A 23,883-nucleotide genomic window follows, 5' to 3' on the forward strand; every position below is an offset into this window, starting at 1 on the left:
TGTACACTGAGTTTTGTATAAAAGGAGATTTACTTCCTCGTTATTTATCATTGTGTTGCAGTAAAGAATCAATCAACAAAGAGTTGCATTTTTTGGCCAGGTGCGGTGGCTCACGCCTGTAATCCCAGCACTTTGGGAGGCCAAGACGCGCGGATCATGAGGTCAGGAGATTGAGACCGACCATCCTAGCTAACACAGTGAAACCCTAACTCTACTAAAAATACAAAAATTTAGCCAGGTGTGGTGGTGGGCGCCTGTAGTCCCAGCTACTTGGGAGGCTGAGGTAGGAGAATGGTATGAACCCAGGAGACACAACTTGCAGCGAGCAGAGATTGCGCCGCTGCACTCCAGCCTGGGCGACAAGGCAAGACTCCATCTCAAAAAAAGAAAAAAAAAAAAGTTGCATTTTTTAGGCTAACAGGAGGCTGTGAGCTTTGTGAGGGCTGGGATTTTCTCTACCTTCTCCACCACTGTATCCCTACCGTCAGGAACAGATCTGACACCTGACAGTTGCTCATTATGTACTTTTTGAATGACTGAGTGAATGAATATTGTATGCTGTCAGGACCAGTCAAGCGTCAGCTGACTCACACCACTTCCTCGGTAATATTTTCTGTCATCTGGCTTGTTCAAACTTTTTTTAAAAAATAGTTTTAACATGTTAAAAAATAATTTCCTTCCCTTCCTACTTCCTTATCAGTTTGTGTTTAGGAGATGATATCAGGAAAATTAAGGAGGTATAAGGATGGGGTGGATGTTCCCAGTCAAATCATAATCATTATATTATCAATTTGTTTGCCTTGAGAGAAGATGTCAAATATTTCGGCCAGGTGCAGTTGCTCACACGTGAAATTCCAGCTCTTTGGGAGGTCGAGGTGGGCAGATTATGTGAGCCCAGGAGTTCAAGACCAGCCTGAGCAGCATGGGGAGACCTGTCTCTACAAAAAAAAAAAAAAAAAAAAAATACAAATATTAGCTGGGCTTGATGGTGTGTGCTTGTAGTTCCAGCTACTCAGGAGGCTGAGGTGGGAAGATTGATTGAGTTTGGGAAGTCTAGGCTGCAGTGAGCCATGATCTTGCCACTGAACTCCAGGTTGGGTGACAGAGCAAGACCCTGTCTCAAAAAAAAAAAAAAATATATATATATATATGTATATGTCTGTGTATATATACACATGTGTATTGTGTATATGTATATATGTATGTATGTGTGTGTGTGTATACACATATATATATAGTAGGTACATAAAAAGTTTACCAAGAAAAAAGTGAAACTATGTAGGCATGTACCCCCAATATAAATTTTCATAAACCTTAGGAAGGCAGCTTATTTTCACTTAGCCCCGTTTGCTTGTGAAACAGCATTGTGCTTTGGAGGAAGGTGCTAGTTATAGAGTAGGAGGTAGTATTATAAAGTGGGACCTAGCCCCCTCTAGATCTAAGAACTACCCTTCTCCATCCTCTAAGAACCAGAGACTCATATGGGAGAATTAGAAGATTAAAAAAAGTAAGTTAAATGAAATTTTTATCTGATAGATGGAATTGTGAAGTAGATGAAACCAGATGCTTGGAATTGGCTGTGAACTCTGCAGTTGAATGAAGCTTAAGAGTAAAGCAGCCTGCTGTCAAATTGTGTCATGGTTCGAGATGTTCGCTAGATAGGGAAGAAAATTGTTTTTCCATCTTCCAAGACCTGTGTGTGTTTGCATTATCAATATGCAGACTTAATACATAATATAAATTCTTCAATTTGCTGTATCGATATAAATATTGTATTTAAAAAACAGTGGATGATTTACACTGAAAACTTTGTATAAAAGAAAATTATTTATAGCTGTGGTTAAATAAAGCAGGTTAGCATTTGGAGAATAGTGATAGCTTAGTAGTGTAAGTGGACCGGTAGCTAAAATAAAGTAAGATAGTTATAGGTTTATAGCTATATTGGCTAAAATATGTCTCAACCTTATGGACTTGGTTATCATCATATATATACATATATATAGAAAGAGAGTATGCTATTGGTAGCTCACAAATTGTCACATTATTCTATATTTACAGTGACTGTTTGTCTTTTCCATTTAGATTTATGGAGAGAATTCTTCTTGTGCAGGAAGAGCACTGAGGAATATTATTATCGTTCAAGCAGCTGACCTGATAAAGGACAGAGTGAACCTCAAGGGGTTTTACAGGTAACACAGTTTTCTAACACCTTGTCAGAAATTCTCTTTGAGGGAAAAAAACCCACCCTGTGTTAAAAATTGTAACCTTGATCAAAGAGAGGTGGACAATATCAGTAGTAGGAGGGTTTGTTTGTTCTATTGAGGAAACTGGTGCTGACTTTTCATTAAACTTAGTCATGCATTTGTTTACAGTTTGAATCCTGTTCTGAAGTTAGGGTATGGAATTTCCAGCCCCAAGTGTGGATGGGCTCCTGAGACAGTCTCTGCTCTGCTTCCTCTGGGACATGATATTTTGCAGCAGGTGAGGGGGTGGTGCTACATTAGGGACTTTAATAAATATAGATCCCCTCTTTAGGGACCTTATTGAGGCCCTGAAAGGATGCCTTGAGCAGAGACCTGCTCCAACTCTCCAGGTGAGAGTGGGCCTCCTCCTTGAGTGCGTAAGGAGCAGGGAGAGACAGGTTGGTATAGGGATGGCAGGTGTCTACCTTGACAGAGGTATGAAGGTAAACAGTTGGGTAAATGGCCAGTTTTAAAGTACAGCTGGACCAAGGGCATGGTCACTTAGAAAACTTGGTGTGTATGTTTTCATTTTATGGAACAATTTAAAGAAAAAAACCAAAAGCAAATTATTAGCTTTTTGTTTTGCCAGATAAAGATATTAAACCACACCAAATGATACCAAAACTATGACAGAAAACAAAAAGAAAAACCACTACCATTTGTTATCACCATTCTATTTCAAAGAAATGGCATGTAATACCCATCAAAAGTAGGAAGAGTACTCAGAATTCATGACACCAAAAAAGTAGAAAGTTCTCAGAATAAAGGATGTTCCTTTATGTTAAATAAACTTAGCTTTATGATAAACTCATTGTAATATTTCTGTTTTTTCTGTTTGCTGGAGATGGAAAATATTTTATCATGGCTTCGGATTTTGGGATAGTAATCCCCAGACTATCAGAGTAAGACCACCGACTCCCTTTGTACTGAGGCATAATTTTTGTATAGTAAAATATGCAAATCTTAAATGTACAGCTTGAACTTCTATTTATTACACACCTGTGTAATCATTATCCATTTAGCCACTATCCAGATATAGTAGATTTTCATACCTCAGAAAGTTCCTTCATGCCTCTTTTCAGTCAGTAACCATTCCCTGCAACCATTTTTTAACATCACAAACTTGGCAGACTCTATATTCTTCTGAGCCATTAATTGAGCAAATCCAAAGTGTGATGAGAAACCCCAGTGAATTAACACTTTAAGCACATTTAATGAATCACATTAGCATTTACATAGGTTTTGAAAAATATGCCATAGGCTAGACATGCCTATTCTGTTTACAAATAATGCTTTTGTGTGTATGGAGTCATGGAGCTCTTTAAAAAGCTCCAAGATCTACCGTTTTCCTCCTATTAGGGATTCATAGGCCAAGGTCTGAGAACCATGAGGTTAGAGCCCAGACCAAGTAGACAGGACAGGGAGTAAAAGGGCTATGGTGGTTGGACTACTTCACATAGAAACTCACTTTAAAAAATAGATGATGGCATCACCATTAGAAACATCTGACTTCTCCTTTTTTAAAAGACTAAATTTATATTTGTAAGTCTTTGAGTATAGTCATGAGCAAGCTCACAGGATTCATTTTATTTACATGAGGCCATGTGTAACATTGATCATTATTCTCATTTTTTTCCTCTTTATTGGATCTCCGTGGATAGAGATTGAAAAAGGACTGGGAGATGAACATTAATCAGGTTCATGGAAAAAAGCCATCTATCCAAATTAGAACAGATTTAGGATTTAACAGGAATAGAATGGGGAGAGCATGTGTTTTCCTGTGATCCGGCCAGGACCACTATTCTTTTCTAATCTAAGGACTGATTAATATTCTGGGTTTAAACATGAAATGCTCATGTGATTACCTAGGGATGAATCATTTTCATTTGTCTGATAGTAAATTGAGGTAAAATATTCCCCATATACTGCATGAGAACTCACTTTCAAAACTTTGAAATGCTTTCTGTTCACTTTGTACTGTAGGAAGAATCACACTGGTTTTTGAGACATCATTTGTTTTGCACGAATACATCACTAAATACCATCACCTGATTTATTTTAAAGATTAGTGTCTGCGTTACTATGAATTAATTGCTAAAAGTCTAACTAGAGACAGGAGGATGCTAAGACAAATCACATTTTCCACTCTGGAGATTGGGTAAATTCATGTTTTGTTAAGCCGTCACATGGGCTTTGAGCTGATCACCTCCATATCACAATGTTTCTACCTTGATTGAAACTGGAGTTAGATCTGCATGTACTTGGAGCAGTTTCTGGATTGAGTGCAAGACTGAAAATATACTGTGGGTAGGAACTGCTGTCTGTGTTTCGATTGCTCTGTTCCAACCGTCTCTGTTTTCTTCCTCACTGCTCTCCCCTAAGTCCTGTGGATTTAGGTATTTTAACCAGATTGTAGCAGGCATGGGGACAAGGCGTTAAATGCAGAGACAATGCCACCTCATTTTGTATGCTTTGGTGATATAAATGATAGTGTATAATTTACTCCTAAATGTTTGCCCTGGGGTAGGTGAATCCTTATAAGTGATTTAAAACATCACTTGATAAAGCCAGTGGGGGGAATAGAAAGGGATCACGTGCAACAGAAACAGTAGCTTGCTCTGAGAGTGGGGCTCAGTTTTTAATTAATATTGTCCTGACAGTGCTGTGTTCTGCCATATTGAGTCAGAGCCCTGCCTCCCCAAAACAGAGTGAACCCTTCCTATTGAGAAGGGAGATATGGGAGATTGGGGCTTTGAGGTCACCAGCATCACCTGAGAGCCTGTTAGGAATGTGGAATCTGGCCGGGCATGGTGGCTCATGTCTATAATCCCAGCACTTTGGGAGGCCAAGGCGGGTGGATCACCTGAGGTCAGGAGTTCGAGACCTGGCCAACATGATGCAACCCCAGCTCTACTAAAAATATAAAAATTAGCTGGGTGTGGTGGCAGATGCCTATAATCCTAGCTACTTGGGGGGTGAGGCAGGAGAATCACTTGAACCCGGGAGGCAGAGTTTGCAGTGAGCCGAGATCGCACTATTGCATTCCAGTCTGGGCAACATGCGTGAAACTCAGTCTCAAAAAAAAAAAAAAAAAAGGGAATGCGGAATCTGAGGTCCCACCCAGTCTTACCGCGTCAGAATCTATACTTTAAGAACATCACCCAGGTGACTCCTAAGCAGAGTTTTGAGAAGCCCTGTTCTAAGAAGCTTCTTCCTTATCACCTGGGAACAAACAAGCAGCTGTATCCATCTAGCCCCCTTTGCAGTTTGACAGTTTAGTTTGTTTAGTGAATGTTTTACTGTGTGCTTTCATAGTCCAGGTGATGTCAGACACTCAGAGCAGGCTAAGGAGCTGCATTGTTTTGAGAATATGAATTAAGATGATACAGTATTAAATCCATGAGATAAAAGTGCTTTCAAAGCCCTGAGATGCTGGCTAATTGGCAGAGGTGTTGGGGAATTAATTAGTTAATTAACACTTTGAACCTTTAACATGAAAGGTATCCTGTAGAATTAGAAGTTAATCTTGACTCTTTGGTCTAATTGCCTGTTTTGTTGCCATCTGTTTTCTCATTTTCTCTAAAAACAATCCATATATGTGACTGTTAATCTTTATGCTGTCATACGCTAACCTGCAACTGAACATGTCTAGAATTGGCTTAATTGCCTTAGAGTATCTTTCAAATGTGACACTTCACCAAATATATTCTAGCTTTTGATGAAAAGCTAGGATTTTTGATCAAATATCTCAGCAGAAAAGTTTACTACTTTATTTTTCTTCACCCCAGAAAATGTAGCATCCATGGCAGTTCATATTGTTGGTTATGGTGTGATTCTAGGGTATTTGTAACTATGCCAATCATAAAAGAACAAAATAGGCAGTATTTTTCTACTTTAGAAATACAAATAAATGTTGGCATCTCTTGGTCCTTCAGTACTGCATATAAAGATAGTCATTATAGGATACATTATTTAAAAAAAAAACATTTTGGCCAGGCACTTGGCTCATACCTATAATCTCAGCAGTTTGGGTAGCCGAGGCAGGTGGATCACTTGAGCTCAGGAGTTGGAGACCAGTCTGGGCAACATGGCGAAACTCAGTCTCTACAAAGAACAAAATTAGCCAGTAGTGAGCACCTGTACTCCCAGCTACTCAGGAGGCTTAGGTGGGAGGATATCTCAAGTCTAGGCGGCAGAGTTTGCAGTAAGTTGAGATTGCGCCGCAGCACTCCACCCTGGGTGACAGAGCATGACCCTGACGCAAAAAAAATTTTTTTTCATGATCTTTTCTCATGAGGGAGAGTGAAATTTGATAAAATTTGTGCAAATGACAAAACATTTCAGAAGTTTTTCTTTTTGTTTTCCCCCTGAGACTCATCTGTATTTGAAAAGTAGGCATGATGATACTGCCTGTAATACCCAGGTTATGACATTTTTTTGAATATAGTTGTGTGTTTTAAGACAGATTACAAAGGTAATTTCTCATGCATGGTTAGTGGAATCCAACACATCTTGGTTTATGGTTATGTGACCTGGGCTGCTTAACTAGTTACATGGATTATATTAAAAAGATTAACAATCAAATTTATTGTTCTTAGAGTAAACTTTAGGGTTCAGTCTTTGTTTGAAGAGTAGCAGACAAAACTGTATACTACTGACTATGGTCCCAATTTTGTCTAACCTTGGAATTTTGTTCTCAAAAGGACTAGATAAAAATCTATAAATAGTTGAACCAAAGTTTATCACCACCAACTTGAGGTATGTAGCTTACCAAGGTAAAAGCATTATCTTTATATAAAAGGCTGCTAAATGTATTCCTTCTTTTTTCAAACAAGTATATTTTGAGAACTTACTGTGTATTGTGGACTGTTCTAATTGTTGGGAATTAATAGTGAGTTATATAAAGTCCCTACTCTCCTGAAAATTTTTCTCTAGTGGGAGAAGCAGATATTGTTCATTTGTAAAGATATATACTTATTAAATGTTAAGTGATTTGATGAAAAAGTAGAAGACAATTTGACTCTTGTTTCCCTAAGGAAGCAATATTTGAAATTTAATCTGAAAGATGAATAAGAGGTATATGCCATTTATTCTTGGGTTGCTTGTTTGAAAAAAAGCAAGCACATGAAAGAAAAGGTATTATATATCAATTTTTTTGGCGAACGAATGTCAGCAGTATCTTACTGTGAATGGCTTTGCTTTTGTTCAGGAGGAGCTGCGTTGGGTCAGAACTGGTAGACTGGCTTCTAGAACACTGTCCTTTTGTCCAGTGCAGATCTATGGCCATAGGAGTCTGGCAACTCCTACTGGACATGGGAATTATGTTATCAGGTTAGTATTATGTCTTGAAGGCACAGCATCATTATTTTATTAAGCTATCAGACAAAAATACACTTGATTTTCTAGAGGGTGTTACAATCTGGATGGAAATTATTTTTGAAGATAAATATTTGTATTCTCTCTTATTTTCTAAGTGACAGGTCATCTTTTGATTCACTTATTTCTCTTAGACTTCTTGTAAAAATTATTAGATACTTGCTGATTCATAGACTAATAATACCTGTAGGAGTCCTTCCTCTACCTCCCTTCTTCTGAACTCAAAAATGCTGCTTACAAACTTTTTTCAAAATCAGTGACATCTTTAGTGTGTGATTTATCTTGTACTTAGGATAATCATCAGAAACTGATTTTGTGAGTGGGATGTTATGCCATTTTAATTCACTAAGTAATCATGTACACTTAGAGATATGACCTATGAAAATTAGCTGTTTAGACTGAACAGAAAATAAATGTTAACTGGGAACTAAAATAGATGATGGATATCTCTTTTCTTAGTTGAGCCCAGAGAATTGAAGGATTAGAAACTGAGCAATCTGGATTCTTTATTTAGCCTAGTCTGTCAGCTGCTAGTTGGTCACTGAAAAGCCCTTTTTTCCCTATAGGTAATAAATATCAAGGGCATACCCCTAGTCTTGTTGTGAAAGAATGGTACAGATATGGATGTGGGTGTAATCTTAGTCAATAGTACCTAGCACCTAATACTCTTATTTATAAAATTAGTTAACTACCTTTGAGGAATGGAGGTATTATTAGCATATTGATAGTTTCAGGGTTTTGGTTAGCAAAACATTTTGTACTAGTGCTTTTTGGAAAAATCTCTAGCTCTTGATTCCTTTAAAGCAGGATTTCCCCACCTTGGTAGTATTGACATTTGGGTTAGATAATTCTTTGTTGTGAAGGGCTGTCCTGTACATTGTAGGGTTTGTGTTTTTTTTGAACAGCATCCCTTTCTTCCACCCTCCAATACCAGTGCACCTTGCACCCCAAATGTAACAACCAAAAATGTCTAGACATCACCGAATATCCCCTGGGGGAGGCACAGTCACCCTTAGTTGAGAACCATTGATCTAAAACTTGCCATTGTGTTGAATTTCTGTATTACTAAATTAATTCAATGTACTAATTTGCTTTGGGACACTAAAAAAGATTTCTCCCTATCCTCTTTGAATTGTTATTGATTTTATCTGCACCTATCTCTGAAGTAGAAAAAATATAAAATACATGTGAATATGCTGGCCAGAACTTCTAGTAGTAAAAATAGACTAGCCAGTAAGTCCTTTCCACTTCAATGGGATTATAAACATGAATGAGCTTAGAATGTGTAATTATAGTCTTAACCCTGATTTCTCCCGATTATTAGGGCTTTCAGTTTATCATTTGAATTATTGCTGTCTGAGTAATATCCTTTAAAAAACTGATCTGTACATTTTTTGTTTCAAACAGTGGACCAGCATCTATACTTTCAAGATACTTATGTTTTCTACCAGTTTTCCTCTGATGAATGTAGCTACTTGTACTGTGAATTTGAAAGAGAAGAAGAATGGCAAAATGGTGTCAAGCTTTTACTGCAACTTGTGCCTCTCATTCCTGCTAGAGCTGGCATCTGTGAGCTGTAAGTAGATGCTCTCTTGTGCCATTGTATTCTTACACTTAGACAACATTTACCATGTCCAGGGACTATATTCTGCTCTTTAAGATCACTGTCTCATTTAAGAGGGAGTTACTGTCCCCATTTTTCAGATGCACATTTAGAAAGATAAAATAAATTGCGGAAAATTAAATCAAGCTAATAAATGACTGGTATTCAAATCCCAGAAGCCTATGCCTCACCATCTGTACCATGTGGTTTCTAAATTATCATCGTTATAGGAGTAGGTGATCTAAATTAGGAAAAAACATATGATTGGGCTGAAGTTGGAATAAAATAATAACTCCCATCCTATTTGCTATCCAAGTCGTGACTTTCCTAAGAGCTCAACAGAATGTTTCTGAAAATAATCTGGAAGCAACATTTGGCAAATTAAAACACGTGAATCATTATCGCATGAAGATACTGAGTCACTATATGATTAAAATGAATTAAAATTAATTAGGGAAGGCTTGGGAACAGGACTTGAGTCATGATGTGGTGATTCTGACATACCTTTGTTTATCCATGGTGATAGCTTATTTTAGAATTATGAGTTATGGATTAAAATATCAGTTAAAAACTTTTACTTATGCAGAACACTTCAGTTTCCAGAATGCTTTCCCGTATTGTTGACTCTTTCAATTCCATGATATTAGCAGGCCAAGTGGTATGGTCTTTATGTCATAGATAAGAAAGTAGGTTCAGAGAGAAATACCTGTATAACCATAACAAGGGCAACTCTTATTAGTTAAAAAAAAAATGACAATTGACTGTTGAGAAGGAGGCAGAGCAAGATGAGGGAATTGAAGTCTCCACCAATTGTCCCCCAGGCAAGGACACTAATTTAATAACTGCCTACACAGAAAAAAACACTTTCGTAAGAACCAAAAATCAGGTGAGCACTCATAATACCTGGTTTTAGTTCCATATTGCTGAAAGGAGCACTGAAGAGATAGAAAAAACAGTCCTGAGTCACTGATACCACCTTGCCCCCACCATTTACACCAGCATGTACAATAGTCACAAATAAAATTAAATACCTAGGAACTAACCAAATAAGTGAAAGATCTCTGTAATGAGAATTGTAAACACTGATGAAAGAAATTCAAGAGGACACCAAAAAAGGAATTCATGTTCATGGATTAGAATAATCAATATTGTTAAAATATCCATACTACCAAAGCAATCTACAGATTCAGTGCAATCCCAACCAAACTACCAATGGCATTCTTCCCAGAAATAGAAAAAACAATCCTAAAATTTATATGAAACCACAAAAGATCCGGAATAGCCAAGGCTACCCTAAGCAAAAACAACAAAACTGGAGGTATCACATTACCTGACTTCAAATTATGCTACAGAGCTATAGTAACCAAAACAGTGTGGTAATTGCATGAAAACAGGCACACAGATCAATGGAACAGAATGGAGAACCCAGAAACAAACCCACACACCTACAGTGAACTCATTTTCAACAAGGTACCAAGACATACACTGGGGAAGACATAGTCTCTTTAATAAATGGTGCTGGGAAAGCTGGCTATCCATATGCAGAAGAATGAAACTAGACCCCTGTCTCTCACCATATATAAAAATCTAATCAAAATGGTTTAAAGACTTTTAGAGCTCAAACTATGAAACTACAAGATTGGGGGAAATTTTCAGGAAATTGATCTGGGTAAAAATTTCTTGAGCAATACTCCACAAGCACAGGCAACTAACACAAACATGGACAAATGGGATCACATTAAGTTGAAAATCATCCTGCACAGCAAGGATACAATGAACAAAGTGAAGGGACAACCCACAGAATGGGAGAAAATATTTGCAAGCTACCTATCTGGCAAGTGATTAATGACCAGAATATATAAGGAACTCAAACAACTCTATAGGAAAAAATCTAATGATTCAATTTAAAAATGGGCAAAAGATCTGAATAGACATTTATCAAAAAAAGACATACAAATGACAAACAGGTTTATGAAAAGGTGTTCAATACCACTGATCATCAGAGAAATGCAAATCAAAACTACAGTGAGATATCATTTCACCCCAGTTAAAATGGCTTATATTCAAAAGACAATGGCTTATGTTCAAAAGACTGCAATTATAAATGCTGGGGAGGATGTAGAGAAAAGGGAACCCTTGTACACTGTTGGTGGGGATGTAAATTAGTACAACCATTATGGAGAACAGTTTGAAGTTTCTCAAAAAAGTAAAAATTGAGCTACTATGGTATCCAGCAGTCCCACTGCTGGGTGTATACCCAAAAGAAAGGTTATATATCAAAAAGATACCTGCACTCCTATGTTTATTGCATCACTGTCCACAATAGCTGAGATTTGGAAGCAACTTCATCATCTATCAACAGATGAATGGATAAAGAAAATGTGGTACATATACACAATGGAGTACTATTCAGCCTTGAAAAAGAATGAGATATAGTCATTTGCAACAACATGGATGGAATTGGAGGGCATTATGTTGAATGACATAAGCCAGGCACAGAAAGACAAACATTGCATGTTCTTATTTGTGGGGTCTAAAAATGAAAGCAATTGAACTCATGAACACAGTAGAAGGATGGTTACGAGAGGCTAGGAAGGGTAATTGTGGGTTAGTGGGGAGGCGTGGATGGTTAATGGTTACCAAAAATGTTGGAAAGAATGAATAAGGCCCACTCTTTGATAGCACAACAGGGTGACTATACTCAATAATAACCTAATTGTACATTTTTAAATAGCTTAAAGAGTGCAATTGGATTCTTTGTAACTCAAAGGATAAATGCTTGAGAGGATAGGTATCCCATTCTCCTTGATATGCTTATTTCACACTACATGCCTGTATGGAAACATCTCATGTACCCCATAAATATATATATACCTACTATGTACCCAGAAAAATAAAAAAAGAGAAAAAATAAAATATGTTAAATGACAATACTGAATAGTTAATATGGACTGTTTTTAGGAGAATAAATAAGTTTCAGAATATTAATGAGACTGTGCTAATAGAAAGGTTGATTGTAGAGAATGTATTTTATGTCAGGCACTGTGCTAAATGCTTTATATTCATTATTTTACTTTCAGGAGAATGTTATAAGACAGGTACTATTATTATCTCTATTAAATAAGAGAGGAAATTAGGTCAGAGATCGGGTAACCCGTCCAAGGTCACACAAGGATTAAGTGGAGTTTTAGTGTTTGAATCTGTGTGTATCTGGCTTTAATGACTGTGCTTTTAACATCTGATATTATGTGTCCTTCCCCAGAAGTTATGGGGATCGTTCTAGGACCCCTTCCTATAAAATTATAAACAGAAACTATAAAAGTGTTAAGCTCTAGTGAAACAATTATGGATTTCCCATCACCACTGTCTATAAAGGGCCTTGCAATAGGAAAGCAGAATTCAGATATCATTCAATTGGTCTGACTCTAGGAAATGTCCTTTATTGTGATATGCTCTTAATATAGGTCAAAAGAATCCTGAGAAAAGTCAAGGAGCAGTTCAATGAACTTTAACAAGCTTCCTAAAAAGGAGTGACATGGTTTTAAACCAGAGGTGGCTGTGGCTGGCTGTGATTGTTTGGGACTGGTGTTCTCCAGCAGCTCCTCTCAGCCTTTTCTGTCCTGCACACAAGATGGAGGTGTGCATAATCCCATGGGCATGCCCAGATTCACCGGGGCTTAGGACTGTGGAAATAAACTTGCAAGCTGTCCTCGTGATTTAACTCCACCTCCTTCTCCCCCATTCGGAAAACAAATTGGAATGCCAGTGAAATGACCTTGTTATAGAGCAACCCTGGGTCTACTCTAATTTCTGAAAATGAAAAATTTTTAAATTTTCTTCCTAATAGTAACTCCAGATTACTTGCAGTCTTTTGTCATACTGGTCACTGTAAACACAAATCTTAGGCTCTGGAGTTGAGAATTGCTATATAGCATGCCATGTTTATCAGCAAGTTTCTTCTGTTGGTGTCAATTTGTGCATTTTGTGCCCTTGGGAGTAGTAACTGACTTGTACAGAAACATTGTCATTGGGGAACCTATGGACCTGTCTGTTCTAAAGTACTAAATACATAAAGATAAAATTATTGAACCATTGCAGGTCTCTTCTAGAGAGAGACAGTATATACCTTTTTTTTTTTTTTTCAATACTACAATCATAAGCCAACTTTTATGTTATGGTAGAATGTTTTTGGCCTAATTTTGGAGAGCTAAGCTTTGGCTTATCTAGACTTGGAATAAACTATGATCAGAGAAAAGATGTCCATGGACATTGTCCTCATTCAGTTGCATTGTCACAGTACTTTCTGTGGTTGCACATGCATGATCCTATCCCATTCTTTTCACCCGTAGCCCACACCTCTTTACTTCCTCATGCCAGTGTGATACTCTTGCTCTTTCCTCTGCTCTTCTTGCCTTTTCCCAGTCAAATTCTACCCAACCCTCAAGGGGAAGCCCAAGTCCTGCCTTGACCACAAAACTTCCATGATGTCTCCAGTCCATGTTATTACTGCTTTCGGTAACTTACTGCTCTTGCATTTTATATTAAAAAAAAAAATCCATGCTTCCATGTCATTCTTAGTTCTATGATGCTTTGTTTCTATCCATTTTATTCAGGTGCCCTCTTGATTCTTACATTGTCCATTCATTTGTGAAAACCCAATTTTGTGTTCCTTTTAATAACCTTTTTGACATCTAAGGCTACTGATACCTACCTGTGTTAGCCTATCTACATTAGTCCCCTCTAATTTGCTATCTTCTAAGTGTCTTCAAAATAATGCAAGGAAACCATTTAATGTCTCTAAGTAAACACAATTTTGTTCCATATAAATGCATTTCTAAAAATAGTAAAGGGGATTTTTCTCATTTAAGAAAGAGTCTTTAAAGCAGGAGGGGAAATGAAGCTGTTGCAAGGTTTTTAAGCTACTTTGAAGAAACAGAATTTTATACAAAATAACTTTTATACCCAAACCGAATAGATAATTAGGAAAAAGTGACTGAATCGGTTGTCAAGGGTACTATCTCTGGGGGGAAAAAGAACAGTTATGGTATCTCCTTCCAACAGAGAGCCAAATCAAGTTATCCAGAATGTACTGTTTCTAGCTCTTTTATTTTAAGCAGAGTCAGGGAAGAATTGGTGAGGAATGATGAAATAACAGTGTAGGAAAAGGCAGCCTAATAATTCCCTTGGGACTGGTAAGATGCTTGTAACACTACCTTGTTTGGGCTTTTAGGCTGTGAGGGAGCTTGACTATTTCAATTCAGCTGTGGTTATAGCATCTCCCAGCTTGCCAGGGGTGGGAGTGGGTAGGGCTTTGAATAGACAGTCTGTGAAGCTTGAATGCATAAAACTGTATCCTACCACTTACACAATAGTTAACATTTATGCTGTGATTAAGACAGAGGACTGCTAAAATTTAACTCATATTACGCTCAAATATGGAAAGAAAATGTAGCTGCTTTGTTTTTCTCTAAGTGATCTGATGTTTGTCTACATGAACCGCCATCCTGCAGAATGGCCAATAAAAAAAAAAGGAGTGGGGGGAAGAAGCACCCTTTAGTAAAGTTATTCTAATATAGGAATTTAAAAAGTCTCTCTAGTTAATGTTTTAATGTCTTTTAGTAAAAGAGCCCAGTCTCTGTATTTCTCTCTGTTTTTCAAGGTAGCCTCTGGGTACATGGCAAGTGGTCTGGGCGCCTTAACCTTGGCAGAGAAGGACAGGGGAGGCTCTCCTGTCAGAGTAGGCATTTTTTCGTCCTCACTAGTCTTGCGAGTGGATGGGCAGCCAGCTCCTTTGTGCCCCTGAGATATAACTGTTCCTGTCATTCTGTTGGCGTCTGCTGTTGGAGCATGGGGCTGGTGTAAGTTGGGTGTCAGCTTGATTAATGCCTGGTGGTGCCGCCTGGCTGATTGGCCTTCCTAGATGTCTGTTGGCATTGCTGATGCTCCTAAGGTCTGGCTGTGGCTCCCATATGCACCCTGTTAAGCCTCATGGCTTCTGCTGAAACAACCCCCTCTCTGTCCTGACTGGCTAATATTACTGTGATAAAAAGATTTTACCAAACATGCTGCCTGTCGCCACTTGGCTGACACTTCTGAAAAGTTCACAAATTTAGCTTCACACATATTGGTATCCACAAGGGATTTACAAGATCGTGGAATTTGCTTCTCTTAATGTTTAGGTGAGGAAGAGGGAGCAGAGGGTCTGGGAAAAGACAACCACTTGTCACTTTTGCACTGCGTGGAGTGACTTACTCACCAGGCATCTACTGATCTTAAGCTTCCGTGTTTGGCCCTGTGAGGGATATGACGATATGTAAATAATGTAAGGCCTTCAGCAACTAACAGGGGTTGAGCTCAGTTCATACAGAACTGACAAGCTGGGAAGTTGGGTGCCGCAAGTGATACCTAGGAGCTTATCATGAAGATTCTGAAGCTGTGGGAAAAAAAAACAAAATTATTTCCTGAGAAATGAAAATATTTCGTACAGTGAATTTCTAAATTTATAAAAAAATCTGTAATTACTGTGTGGAATATTCAACTCTTCCCAACTTTTGAAAATTAGTTTTTGTTATAGGTTATTCCTGTCTTTTGTGTTTTCTACATTTTCATTATCTTATTACATTTAAGAATAGAACTGACATGCATATTTTCAGCCTATCTACCCTTAATTTTTTCCCTGAAAACCTTGACTTTTTAGACTCTTGTTTATGAGATGTTAACTATGGCAAGATAATAACGAATTCCATTGAAGAGTCTTATGAAGAATAATCTATTGATGGAACTACAGGTTCAGGCCAAGATGGAGCAAGTCTACTAGAGCCTATCTCTTGTATTGATTACAGCTGAAACCTCTAGATAAACTACAGACAATAACTACCCAAGGCCTCTGGAAAGTAAATAAAAGCAGGCAGATTATGGGACGAAGTGAAACTTTGGAGAAGTGACCTACACTGGTGTGAGTTTTTCCTTTTCGTTTCTTTTATTTCACAGCTTTGCCTCAAAGGCAGGCCCCAGCTGTAGAATGGGAGATCAGTGGTGGCACAGTTGTCAAAATCTATAGTAGAAACCTCATATTTCTGGCAAGAAGAATCAGGAAAATGGGCCCCTATAGTTTTGAAGAGTGTGATGGGGTGGGGTGGGTGGAGAAATCCTTGTCTTGATTCTCCTTTTTTCTTACAGGTTTGTCCCAGGTTCAGAGCTCTGTGGTGGTGGCAGTGCAGGCAGATAATAGACAAGGAGAAACTCTGTTTGGTTTTGGTCAGAGCTGGGCAGAGGAGCTGCAGCTAGTCTGAGAGTATAGGGGAATCCAGGAGAGGAGAAACCTAGGGAAGGGATTCATTAATTTTGTGTATGAACTATACAAATGTGAGTTTCCTGAGATGGACATCTGTGGGACAGACCCAAAGTACCATAGAAAAGGCACTGAAAACTGAACTGCAGCTGGAATCATTGAGGCTGTATAGCATCATGTTCAAAATGGCCAGAATATAATACAGAATTACTTGACACAAAATAATCAGAAAAATATGACCATTTGTCAAAGGAAAAACAATTAATGTCAACCCTGAGATGACTCAGATATTGGAATTATTAAAGACTTGATAGCAGCTATTTTAACTATGCCCCATTAAGTAAACAAATTTCAAATGAATAGAGAGAAGTTCTTAGTCAGGAAATAGAAAATAAAAAATAAATGAAATGTAGTTTTAGAACTGAGAAATATACCTGAAGTTAAAAGTTTGTTGAATTGGTTCAATAGCAAAATAGAGGTGACCTGAAGATAGATCATTATAAATTATCCGGTGTGCAGGACAAGAAAAAAAAAAAAACCTTGAAAAAGATGAATTGTCTCAGGGATTTGGTGGACAGTGTAGTAAAGTCTAACACATGTTGGCATCCCAGGAGAGGACAAAGAGATTGGTGCAGAAAAAAACTTTTAAAGAAATAATGGCCAAAAGCTTCCCAAATTCAGTGAGAGACAAATCTGTAGATTCAAGAGGTCCAGTGAACCCCAAACAGGAGCACTCAGAGAAACACACTGCTAGATACTTAAAAACAACTAAGAAACAAATAATGAAAATATCTTGGAAGTAGCTAGAGTAAAATGACACATTACCTACAGGAGGAATAATGATTCAAATAATTAGAGGTTTTATGTTAGAAACCATGGAGGCCAGAAGATAGTGGAAGAAAGTCTTCAAGGTGTGTGTGTGGGGGGGGGGGGGGGGGGGGTTGGGGGGGGTGGGGAGAAAAGAACTGTCAATCCTCTACAGTGAAAATAGTTTTTAAAAATGGAGGTGAAATAGACATTCTTAGATGAAGGAAAACTAACAGAATTTGTTGCTAGCTTACCTTTTCTAAAAGAAATCTAAAGGAAAATTTTCAGGTTGAATAGAAACAATATCAGAGGGAAAGTTGGAAATTCAGGAATAAAGGAAAAGCTACATAAGTGGTAGATATTTAGATAAAAATCAAAGGCATTTTTATTTTAATTTCTTTAAAATATATATGACTATTGAAAGGAAACATATTTGGCAGGCTTTTCAGTGTACATAGATGTAATACATATTACGATTATAACAAAAGGTAACTGGGGAAGGATAAAAAGGCATATACAATAATATATTTAAAGGTAAAATGATATTTGTAAAATCTCCTACTATTTAGAAATCATCATACTTTGAAGTAACTCATGGGTGAAGGAGCAAGTCCCAAAGGAAATAAGGAATATTTAGTGTAGAATGTATATTAAAACATAACATGCTCAAAATTATGGGATGCAGCTAAAGCAATACTTAGAGGAAAATCGATAGCGTTTAATGCTTATATTAGGAAACAGTAAATGTCTTAGATCAATGATCAGGGCTTCCACCTCAGAAAGCTAGCCAAAGAAAAACAAACTAAACCCAAAACAAGCAGAAAGGAGGAATTAATAAAGATAATAAAAATCTATGTAAGTGAAAAGAAATTAGAAAAACAACTAATGAAATGAAGTTGGTTCTTTGAAAAAAAAAAAGTGCAAAATCTCTAACCAGTGTGTTGAAGAAAACAGAAAGACAAATTACCAATATCAAGAATGAAAGAGGGAATATCACTGCAGTGTTACATTTGAAAGCTAAGAAATGAATATTATTAGCAACTATATGATCATTAATTTGAAAACTTAGGTGGAATGGACAAAATTATTTGAAAGATATTAACTACCTATGGTCCTTCAAGAAGAATCTGAATAGAATTATGTATACTAAAGTAATTGAATTTGTAGTTGATACACTTCAAACAAGGAAACAATGGGCTTACATAAGTTTACTGACAGATTTAAGTAAACATTTAATAAATAAGTTATGTCATTTCTCCCATCCAAGTACAAACCAGGCCCAGTCCTGCTTAGCCTCTGAGATGGGACAAGATCGGGCACCATCAGAGTTGTATGGCTGTAGACAAATTATGTCATTTCTATACAGTCTCTCAGAAAATTGAAGAGGAGTGACTGTTTCACATTCATTTTATGAGGCCAGCACTGTCATGACAAATTTCAGAGAAAGAAAACAACAAGGCTGGGCGCAGTGACTCATGCCTGTAATCCCTGCACTTTGGGAGGCCAAGGTGGGAGGATCACGTGAGGTCAGAAGTTCGAGACCAGACTGACCAACATGGAGAAACCCCATCTCTACTAAAATACAAAAAAATTATCCAGGCATGGTGGCGTGTGCCTGTAATCCCAGCTACTCAGGAGGCTGAGGCAGGAGAATTGCTTGAACTGGGGTGACAGAGGTTGCAGTTAGCCAAGATCGTGCCGTTGCACTCCAGCCTGGGCAGCAAGAGTGAAACTCCATCTTAAAAAAGAAAAAAAAAATACAGAACAATGTGACTCCTTAGTATAGACACAATCTTCCTCATGCATAAAAATTATAAATACGTTATGAAAAAGGGGAGTTTACCCCAGGAATGCAAGGAAGGCTCAACACTCAAAAATCATTCGATGTAATTCACCATATTCACAGGCTGAAAATAGACAAATTATATGATAAATTTAATAGATGCAGAGAAAGAATTTGAGAAAATTTAAACCTTCATGATAAAAATTCTCAGAAAAATAGAAATGTAAGAGAACTTCCTCAATCTGATAAGACTTTATGCAAAACCCATAGCTTGCATCATACTTAATGGTAAGAGACTAAATGCTTTCCTACTAGGACTCAGAACAAGGCTAATATATCTTCTCTTAGTACACCTCGTCCACTCCAGCCAATGCAAAAAGTCAAGGAAAAGAAATAAAAGGCATATATTTGGAGGAAAACATAAAGTCATCTCTCTTTGCAGATGACATAGTTATATACATAGAAAAATCACAGGATCAATACTTCCTTTCTCTTCAGCCATCACTCGTCATGGTTGTCTAACATCTTGTTCTGTTAGATTTTAAAGGTAGATGGAAGAGGTGGTTTGTTAAGGAGTCTAAGGATGATCGGTCTCATTTTATATTCATGGCCTTTAATCTTGAGTGAGTCTTTGATGCTGCTGCAGGGTCCTGTTCATTTCTTGGTATATTCAGTCTCCTAGAAAACTGTATCACAATTGCTCCCTTCTTACCTCTTTTTCCTTGCTTTTTATTTCATTGATAGGAACATTTTAAAAACTATCTTTCTCATGTTTTATTTACCAAATCTATCAACCTGCCTGCATCTATATTGGTGGACTCTATCTTTGCTCCTGATCAAAATGGGTGATCATTTAAAGTCATGATCCACATTCTTATTTAAGGTCAGTTTCCTCACATTGTGCACTGATCCCATCTCTGCACCCCTACTCAAGGATCTCATTTCTGAAGTCTCTTTTTTCTCCTGCTTTATCAGCTTTTTCCTCTACTGGATTGTTCTTTTCAGCATGTGTTGATATTTCCCTATATCTCCCTCTAGCTGCTGCACAATGTCTCTGTTCCCTTTTACAGCAAAACTCTTCAAAAGATGTGTTTATGGTTACTTTCTCCACCTCTTCTATTCTTTTCTGAATCTACTCCATTCAGGCTTTCAACATTACCACTCCACCACTCCACTGAAGGCAACCTTGTCAAGATTACAAAAGTCCTCCATGTTGCCAAATGCCAAAATGTTGATTTTTTAGTCCACATCTTACTTGACATGACAGCAGCATTTGGCACAATTGATCATCCTTCTGGAAGCAGTTTTTCCAGCTGGCCCCCGGGATAACATCTCTTGGCTCTTCTGTCTCACTGGCTGCTGCTTTTAAGGCTTCTTTGCTAATTCTTCCTTTTCCTGATTGTATTAACTGTGTTTCAGTGCTTTGACATTTGGGGCCTTGCTGACCCTGGAGAGACTGCCCATCCCAGGAATAGTCCATTCCTAGAGATAGTAGAGAACTTACCTGCTAGCTTTGCTGGGAGCCACCTTTCATAGGTAAGCCAGCCGTTCCAGAGCTCATAACGTAACCACTTTTTTATTGGGCTTTCACCTTCTGGGCTGCTTTTCACCTGCCCTAATCACCCCAGCTCTAGGTACCAAACAACTAGGGGCAGTCCCTATGCTTTTGGTCTTGCTGAAGTTAATCAAACAGTCCATCCTCAGCCTGTTTACCCTGCCTCACCCTCACCCATTCTATTCTGGGGAAACCATAATAAAGGTTCTTTCCCACATTTTCCCCCATATCCCCTGCCTCCTGACTGACACTGTGCCTCCCTGTGTGGCCCCTCCTTGTGTGTCATCCACCCTCCTCTTGGAAACTGTGAGTAAAAAAACTGTCTTTTTAATGCCAGTTATCTCCTGAACTGTTTGCCTCAGATTATTCAGACTGGCTGTCCCTAAATAATGAAACCTAAATTTTGAAGCAGTGACCTCTAAACACAGTAGAGGTCAGTCTTGGACTTCTCTTATTTTTTTCTGCTTTCACTTTGGATGTGCCCTCACCCAGTCATATACTTAATATCATCTCACAGTGGTGGTTCCCAAAATTCAGGTCCCTGTCTCCTCTTACCACCCTGTACAAAATAGCACCTCCACCACCCCCTCACTTCTGCCTCCTTTGTTCTCCTTACCCTGCCTGTTTTTTTCTTTCTACCTGATGTTTATTAGCAACATGAGACATCCCTTGGCCTCCTTAGTTTCTGAAATGGTGATGGATTCACATTCTCTGGCCAGAGAGCTTAAGTTCAAGTCTGCTCTTCTGATGTCCGAAGCCTACCCTTTGTACTCCTAACTTAACTTTTCCTAATTAGATCCTCTTGACACTTGGAGAGGAGGAAATACCGTGTGGGTAAACAAGCTTTTATTTGTTGTTGTCAGTATTTTTCAAAAAATTTTTGTGATGGAACTTGGCATAAGATTTGTATTGGCGTTGTAAGTGAACAAAATTTCCACTTATTACTTTAAACTGTTTTTGTAAAAAGTGTTGTGAAATCAGTTAGTCCTAGTCTTTGTGATTACTCATTACCTCTTCTCCCAAAGAAACACTAAGTCCTTCAAAATTTCCATTGTTTATAGGAAAGGCTTATTCCAGGTGTGGGAATAGATTGCTTATCTTTATCACAGTACATTTATATTTAAGAGTAGTACAGGAATTTTGCAAAAATTGGACATCTAAGCCTGATTATATTAGCATTTGAAATTGAACCATCTAATTAAATATTAAACATTAATACTCAAATCCTCAAAATCAAATGTGAAAAATCTAATTTTATTCAGTTTAGATTAAAGTATAACTATACACTCTGGACTCTTAATGAAACCTTTCACATTCATAATTCCCATTGAGTACTTTTTTCTATAAGCATAACTAGTAGCCAGATGCTATGAAAAATTATCTTCTCTTGAGAAGGTGAACAGTGTTTGTATTCATATCAAAGATCTCAAGAAAAATCTAATTCTCATTCTTCTACCATCCCACTTCTTTTTTCATAGAAATTTGCTTTATTAAGCAAAACATACTTGTCCAGAATATAGACATCATGGGTGGGGAAAATGGGAAGATGTTGATCAAAGCATACAAACTTTCATTTATAAATTGAGCAAGTTCTGGAGGTCTAATGTACAGCATGAATGGTGATGGGTATGTAATAAATTTGATTATGCTAATCATCACAGTGTATTCACAAATAATCATGTTGCACACCTTGAATATATGTCTTTGTTAATTGCATATTTTTAAGTATGAAAATATTTTGGCTTTATGCTAAGTGAGATGGGAAGTCATTCAAGGATTTTGAGTAGAGGGACATGAACTAACTTACGTTTTAGCAAGACCGCAGGCTCCTGGGTCCAGGTGAGAGATATTGTGGCTGAGACCACAGTGGTAGTGATGGAGGTGGTGAGACGTGGTCAGGTGAGAGATATGTCTTGAAGAGCCAATAGAATTTCAGGGAGGATACAAGGCAGAGTATGAGAGAAAGGGGTTCAAGGATGGTTTCCAATTGGAAGGATGGAGTTGCCATCAATTCAGGTGAGGAGGACTATAGGAAGGGCAGGGCTTTTTGTTATTTTCCTTTCGGGTGGGAGTGGGCATAATGATAACACATCCAGTTTGATGGTTAGAGGGATGAGGGTGGAGGACCATAGGTTTTTGTCATCTGTGCATCCTCACAATGACACCCTTAGATATTGCAGATCTCTTGAACTTACAGAGAGACATCTGCCTAGAGCACCAGGACTCAGCACTCTCCCCTGGAGAATTACCAGGTCTGGCTTGGGGTACTGGTAAGCAGAGACCTTGAAAGGTAACCCAGGGAATTCCTAACGGAGAGCATCTGTTGGCATAAACCCTCAGGGAGAGATCTTCCTTCCAGAGGTCACCCCATTTCTCTTCTCTTTCTGTCTTATGTCACTTGTCACTGTCATTACCTGCTGATTCCAGTAAGAGTTTCTTTCTTTTCTTTCTCTAATCACTGACAAACTAGACCCACAGCTTCTCTCTCTCTCTTTCTCATTCACTGAGCAGCATAGCCCCCTTTAGTAATAATGGAAAACATGCAAGTATTACACTTGCTTTTCCTCTGCTGCATCTGTTTCCTTATTTATTTTGATGGGGTAAGTGAGAACTTTGTCTTTCCTGGGTTGCACTGAAAAGTATTTACGTACATTAATACAGAATTAAAACAGAATGTGTTTAAATTTTGTAAAAGATACATTTGCTGGAGAAAAGAGAGTCTGGTATTTTTGGGCAGTTTGGCCTAGAGCTGAGGAGGGGGTTTAAGTTAAAAGGTGACCGTAGTGGTGAAAGAAAGGAGAGTAGCCGAGTGTTGCCTTCTCTCTTCTTTCCCCCTTTTCAGGCTCTTCCACTATTGCCTGTTACTACCAGTCCTGCCCTCATGACCTTCCTTTACACCAGGTGAGGTACAGGTGCCTGCTGGTGCAGTGGGGCATGGGGCATGTTAGCAGGGAAGGAAGAGCATTTACGAATTCTAGAGCCCTCAGTGGGCAGTGAAGAAAATCCCTGAAGGTTTGGTGTCTGGAGAAGAGCAGGACCAGATCTGGGTTTTAGAAAGGTGGTCCTGGTGTCTGTAGGTATCTGGGTACAAGAAGAGAAGCCAGAGACAAGCTTGTTAGAAGGTGGTTAAAATAATTTGTTCAAGCGAAGTTGAACAAATAATTTGTTCAAGCAAAGTAAAATAATTTGTAAATAATTTGTTCAAACGAAGCCTAGACTGTCAAA

At 38.0% G+C, this 23,883-nt stretch overlaps 1 protein-coding gene across 1 annotated transcript in view; it reads left to right on the forward strand.

Moving 5' to 3' along the window:
- RAPGEF5 (Rap guanine nucleotide exchange factor 5) overlaps nucleotides 1-23,883 on the forward strand; it is a 238,961-nt gene that overhangs the window by 38,227 nt on the left and 176,851 nt on the right. Inside the window, exons 3-5 of the mRNA XM_007981904.3 lie at nucleotides 2,083-2,189; nucleotides 7,453-7,574; nucleotides 9,027-9,195. Coding sequence (XP_007980095.3) covers nucleotides 2,083-2,189; nucleotides 7,453-7,574; nucleotides 9,027-9,195 — 398 coding nt within the window. The remainder of the gene's footprint in view (nucleotides 1-2,082; nucleotides 2,190-7,452; nucleotides 7,575-9,026; nucleotides 9,196-23,883) is intronic.

Source organism: Chlorocebus sabaeus, chromosome 21 (genome assembly GCF_047675955.1).
Source record: "Chlorocebus sabaeus isolate Y175 chromosome 21, mChlSab1.0.hap1, whole genome shotgun sequence".
NCBI lineage: Eukaryota > Metazoa > Chordata > Mammalia > Primates > Cercopithecidae > Chlorocebus > Chlorocebus sabaeus.